The 6,386-nt window shown below is 39.6% G+C and overlaps 1 protein-coding gene across 5 annotated transcripts in view; it reads right to left on the bottom strand.

Moving 5' to 3' along the window:
* Positions 1-5,597: 5,597 nt before the first annotated feature.
* Positions 5,598-6,386, bottom strand: part of LOC309694094 (ubiquitin carboxyl-terminal hydrolase 37-like) — a 63,918-nt gene continuing 63,129 nt past the window's right edge. For all 5 annotated transcript variants that reach the window (XM_082513849.1, XM_082513848.1, XM_082513846.1 and 2 more), the window contains one exon: positions 5,598-6,385. In XM_082513849.1, the coding sequence (XP_082369975.1) occupies positions 6,380-6,385 (6 nt within the window). In that variant the 3' untranslated portion in view covers positions 5,598-6,379. The remainder of the gene's footprint in view (position 6,386) is intronic.

Genomic DNA, 6,386 nt, shown 5'->3' with positions numbered 1-6,386 from the left:
TTATTTTATTTGCTTGTGAATATTTTCTGTTCTGTCTTTGAATGCATTTCATGTTTGATTTTAATATCAGAATACTTTAATAATTCCTCAGGGAATTATGTGGGTTACAGTTACTCCAGGACAACAGTAAATGGCCTGTATTTGTATAGCGCTTTTCTAGTCCCCAAGGACCCCAAAGCGCTTTATACATCCAGTCATTCGCCCATTCACACACACATTCACACACTGGTGATGGCAAGCTACACTGTAGCCACAGCCACCCTGGGGCGCACTGACAGAGGCAGTAACTTCTTCCTCACCTCATCAAGCTCTTCTGACTGCTGCTGAGCTCCAAAGCTTTTTACCTGCTTGGAATTTGTGTTGACTGAATACATAAATTCATAAATCAAGTTTAATACAATGGCAGCAAAGATTAAAAGAAATATTTGTGTTCAGCTTGTGAGTGACCATCCTACAGCTATCTGGGTGAGGTCACTACCAGAAAACAGCAAGGAAGGAGACCAAAGACGCCACCTGGGAGATATCGCTACAGAATAAATGTTACAATACAAATGCGAACACACAGGAAAAAAAGGTTAAACCATACAAGACCAACTCCAAGTTAAAGAACTGCATTATTATAGCACATTTCTAAAGTATATTTCACTACCACAGTAGTACAAGGATGAAAATGGCACCACAGAAAACTAGCACATTACTCATCAATGCTGCTCTTTTTTATGATAAATAACAATGTATTTTAAAATACTGATGTATTGAAAAACAAGACAAATTAAGTGTAAAAACCTTTGACTTGTGGTTGTGAAAGTATTTGCACCACTATCAACTACAGCAGACTCCAAATGCGATTTTGTCATCCTTTAATAGGTAGAAAATGGAGAAATTAAAGTAGAAATGACTAAGTCCTACATTTGTGAGTGTTAAACAAATGTATTCCTGCTTCAGCATTTAACTGTAATGACAGATTAACTGCTAACAGACATTATCTGTTTATTAAACTCAAGAATTAAACATAATTGAATTTATGACTGTTTTATAGGTTCACCTTATTTGTTTACCAATCTAATGTCAGTCATCTCAACTCTGTATTGTCTTTGGTTGCTAGACTAACAAGCCAGTCCAAAACACTCTTTTCTGCTTTGGGGCGGGACAAGTGGTAAAGGTTCAGGTGAACCTGTGGGACCTGACACAGAAGCTAAGTCCTAAGAATTAGTGATGGGAATTCCGGCTCTTTTTAGAGAACCGGCTCTTTCAGCTCGGCTCACTAAAAAGAGACGGCTCTTTCGGCTCTTCAGGTTGTTTTGTTGCTTTAATTAATTTATTATTAACAACAATATAAAATTATGCACAAAAGGAATTACTAATGTAAAAAAAAAAAAAGTGGTTTTATTTATGTATGTTTATATATAAATATATACAGTGGCCCCTAGAGATAAAGCCCGTACAAACTCCAAAAAGCACGTACAAATTCTAAAGGACGTAGAAACTCCAAAACACATTTCTAGCGTTAACTGAACTTCCAAAACAGAGCTACCTAGATCACTTAAATTACACAATTGAAAGCATATGTGTATTGTTTGTGTATTTATACACAGGCACTCATATATATTCAAATAATTTAAAGAAAACGTTCATTTATCGATAAAACAGGCGGAGCGAGAACACATCCGGGACTTTTTCGCGTTCTCGGCTTGATGCATACTTTGAATTGGAACAGTACTTGGTCTCCGACTGATGACGTATCACGAGTACACGAGAACACAAGTACAAACAAGAGAAAGGGCCTATGCTTCAGGTTTAATATGGACAAGTAAATGTGTGTCTATGTGGGGGCCCACTAGTACAAATGTGGTTTAAGTTGACAATAACTGTTTTAGTTGTACCCTGGGGCATTTCAAAGGTGAAAGCCATTCCACTTTAAAGGTATAAGGTTTTATGAGTGAAACCAGAGTTAGGACTTAGGAGGCCTGGTGTTTTATTTTGAAAATCTTAATTTATATACCATGCAGTAATTGTTACAACATTGGGTTTTATTTTTGTTCATTTCATAAGAAAGTAACTGTTTTCAGTTCATTTTTTCCTTTCCCAAATAAATACCTAGTCATATACAGCAGTACAATGAACCCAGCCCAATCTCACGCTAGCTTTTACCATAGCTTTGTGGGAATGGGCAATTGTTTGCATCGTCTGTCACACCAACCCTCTGCATGTCCTCCTTCACTACATCCACAAACCTCCTCTGTGGCGTTTCTTCTTTGTAACATAAATCTGTAACATATTGTTAAATAGTCTAGTCCAGGGGTCGGCAACCAGCTGTGGCACGCGAAAGGTTGTTAAGGTTAAGGTTGTCTCCTTGACCTGGAGACAACATATAAGATGACACCGCCATGGACCTCAACCTGCAGGCTTTGTGTTACCTGTTTCTTTATACAGGAGCATGTAGGGGTGGACTGCCTTTTTATTTGATTACCCTTTTCTCATGTTTTTCTTAGTTAGGGACATTTTGGGGGACGTTATACTCTTACTTGTTAAACACATGCTCCCATCCACTCTCTTGGTCCAGAAGCTCCATAATCCAAGTGTCCCAACTCAGGTCTGATGGCATTTTTTCAGTGGTGCTTTTAACCTCTTGGGAACTTTCACTACATTCCTTACTTGATGCAGAAAGAAGAAACGAGTCAGGGATGCATAGCAAGCACAACAAGACACCAGCAGCCCAACCTTTCACCAACTGAAGACATTTGCAGCACCATAAAACATGACAGAGAAGAGCTGGGACTATGTGAAAGGGTGAAGTGCTGCAGTAAAGTTGCAATGGTCCTATCTTTTATACAGTCTATGGTTCACTCTATTAAGATGTGATTATTTCCAAGGTCCATTTAGTTTTAGTTAGCTGAAGCTAAACCAGAAGTTAAAACGAGATGGTGAAAAACATTTTTAGTTAATGTTACGACTGTTGTCGTAATGTTGTCTCATATGTAAATCTGAGTGTGCAGGTGCCTTTCCGTGATTGGTGCATCCATGGGACGGCCCATACAGATTGGCTAATGACCTGGAGACAACATATAAGATGACACCGCCATGGACCTCAACCGGCAGGCTTTGTGTTACCTGTTTCTTTATACAGGAGCATGTAGGGGTGGACTGCCTTTTTATTTGATTACCCTTTTCTCATGTTTTTCTTAGTTAGGGAGATAAGACATTGTCATTTGGTTTTATTCTTTTCATAAATAAGTTTTGTACATCCTTTAGATACGGTCCCTTTTGTTTGTTGTTTTGGGGTCCACCCCGAAGCTATAGTTCGCTCCTTTCCTTTGTTAGAATTCAATCACTGTGAAAAAAAATCACCATCAAAATTGTACTGGTTGTGTGATGTGCTGCTTGGGGTCAGACAGGGGTGGATCACCCTTATATTATGGTCTGGCCACCCTTAGAAAGGCCATAACACTAACTAAAATGAAAATTAAAACTAGACTTATAACTGGCTGGTGTCCTTACCAGTGACCTTGGGTCTGAACTGTGGGCTCCTCTTTCCAGGTGTTCGTACTGCCTGAGTGGGACCAAGATGTGCTATCTCGCCTCTTTTGGGTTTTCTGCATGTTTCTGGCTCAACATGCAAGTATCCACTTCTTGACGTTCGCTGTTGGTTGCAGCCACTTGAGGTTTTTGGGCTCATTTGGGTTCTCAACACTGGGTGACTTTGATGGGAGTGAAAGCATCCTCACAACATAAATCACCACACTACCTGCTTTTGTTTCAGATTTTTTCTTTATCCTTGTTAACATGTTTGGGTACTGGGTTTACCTGTAATGCATTTTGTGCTCCAAAAGCTGTTATTTTGTGCAGCTGTGCTCCAAAAGCTGTTAGCATGACCTTTTTTATCATTAGATTGTGCCACACCAGCATCTGAGAGAAAAGCTTTGAGTTTGATTTTGTGTTTGTTTTGCAGGCACTCAGGAGAATAAGTCATGATGTTTCTTGTGTTTGTCATGCTAGTATCTCAGTGCTTGTCAATCACCAGTCAACAGTGTCACCACTGTGAACAACATCCTTCGACTGTTCGAGCCAAAACCTTCGAGAAGTCCCTGCAGCCGCTTCAAAACTCATCACTGAGCTCGATCTCTCTTTTAACACGCTGGAGACAACAATGAAAGAGGACTTTCTTTCATATGCTGCTTTGAGGGCTTTGTTCGTGAATAACAACAGAATCAAAACCATCCATGAAGAGACATTTCACCCGCTGATTAATTTGGAGAAACTGGACTTCCACAAACCAGTTGGAGACTTTGTCTTCTGGATGGTTTCAGAAGCTGATTTCTCTCCACTATTTCAATCTTTTGGGAAAAAAATATACAACACTGAGTCCGGGAAACCTTTTCGTGCCACTGAGGAGCTTGAAGACCCTCTATTTTTGAGGAGCTTTCCTTCAGTCTGTCAGTGAAAGGGATTTTGTTGAACCTTGAAACTGCCGTGACCCTGTCCAAAGACCAGCTGGCCACCTGGCCGGGTCAGTCATGGATATTCACAAATACCCCATAGTACTGGTGGAAAAGAAATATCGAGGGAAAATCCATGTTCAGACCATGTTCAGTGTGTCGTGACACTTGCACGATGGAAGAACACACCCACTTGTTGGTGCCAGAAGAGCCACTGAGAAATTATTGTTTTAGCTGGCTCATTACAAGTCGATGGCTGGTCACCTGGAATAGCATAAAACTCTGGAGCGAATAATTGCCCGATTTTACTGGCCAGGAAACTGTTTTAGCTTTTTATTGTCATTGTGCAGTTTCTTGCACAGTGAAATTGGGTAAGTGGAGAGCATAGAGCCGCTGTATCTGTGCGCACCACCATCTTGCATTTCTTGCATGTTTGGATATGCGCCGATGGTGTGCGTCCAATGGTGTCAGCTGGTGAACCAGCTGGTCATTCAAAAAGCAACCTTTATGCCCCTCACCATTAATGGAGGTCCCATTTGAGCGCATTGGCATGGACCTCATTTTATCGATGAGAAAAAGAAAGTCTTTAGTTCAGCTGTTGTTAACTGATCTTGACTTTGTTAATTAAACACTGCAAACCTGCCTTCAGTGTGTCCTGTACATGAGGTCATTTAGTACACCACAGCACGGTGAGTTTTTTTGAGCTGATGAAGTTCAGCCAAAACAGGAAACTTGCAGCAGGAGACAGCAACTTGTTAAAATGTTATAAGAGGTACAATGAAAGATTTTCACCCTACAGGGTTGTCAATGATCCAAGGATAAATGTCTAATTTGGTAAAAATTTTATAAGCCATTTCTGGAGAGACTGCAGTGGAAATGTTGTCACTTTTGGACTTTGCTACCTGCAGCTAAACATTTGCAGCTAAATCATTTATTTAAAAGCAGAAGCTGCAACTGATCGAGGGAATATTTGTCTGAAAACTTAAACTGAACTCCAAGGGTACCATTGCTCCAGCTTACCATCTTTACCTGAGTGAATCAGTTTGTTGAACAATCTAAATGATTCAGAAACTTCTGTGACATCAACTTAACTAAGGCTCATTACAAATTTCACAAAACACTGCTGAAAACTTTTAATATTTTTTTATTAGTTATTTTTGTTTTTGTTGTTATTTTGATTTTAATAAAACAAAATAAAATAAAGAATTAAATCATTTCTTTGTTTTTTTAAATTTAATTTATTTTACAAATAAATTAATAATAATATTAATAACAACAATAAAATTAGTGCTGTCAGCGTAAACGTCATTAGGTAAAATGACGTTAACGCTGACAGCACTAATTTGTTGTTTCCAGAGAGCAAGCCAAACACTGGTCCAGAAAAGGACGATCTCTAGTAGATTTTGTTTTAACCTCCTAGGACCTGGTGTCCACATATGTAGACATAACATTTTGGGTTGTCTAGACCAAAATACAAAATTTTGCTCTTCAAAAACCTGATATCCACTTATGAGGGAGGACATTACACTGCCACTGTTCAATCGAAATTTAAAATGAATGTCCTCATATGTGGATCTCATTCTTTTGAGAAACAAAAAAAAGATAGTCCGAATCTGATGTCTTTGTTTTTACATTCATCAGGTCCCAATCAACCCAAATGGCACAGAGAAATTAAAAATGCATGCCATGAAAGTTCAGGTCTTAGGAGGTTAAAAATGTCCCTGCTGATGAGACCAGTGAATGTGGGGCGACGGTGGCAAGAAAAAACTCCCTCCTGGAGGAAGAAATCTTGGGAGGACCAGGCTCTCTGGGAGGACCCTCCCTCCTGAGGGCAATACTTACCTATACTTGTCCTCCAGTGTGCGATGGTGGGCTGGGACGACTGCTTTTCCTTCTCAGCATGACGATGACCTTAACTTCCTTCCTTCCTTCCACTTCCTGTTTCAGAAC

This window comes from Aulonocara stuartgranti (assembly GCF_965226115.1).
Source record: "Aulonocara stuartgranti genome assembly, chromosome: 18".
Classification (NCBI taxonomy): domain Eukaryota; kingdom Metazoa; phylum Chordata; class Actinopteri; order Cichliformes; family Cichlidae; genus Aulonocara; species Aulonocara stuartgranti.
Note: the sequence above shows the minus strand (reverse complement) of the source record. Positions and strands in the feature narration are given on the sequence as shown.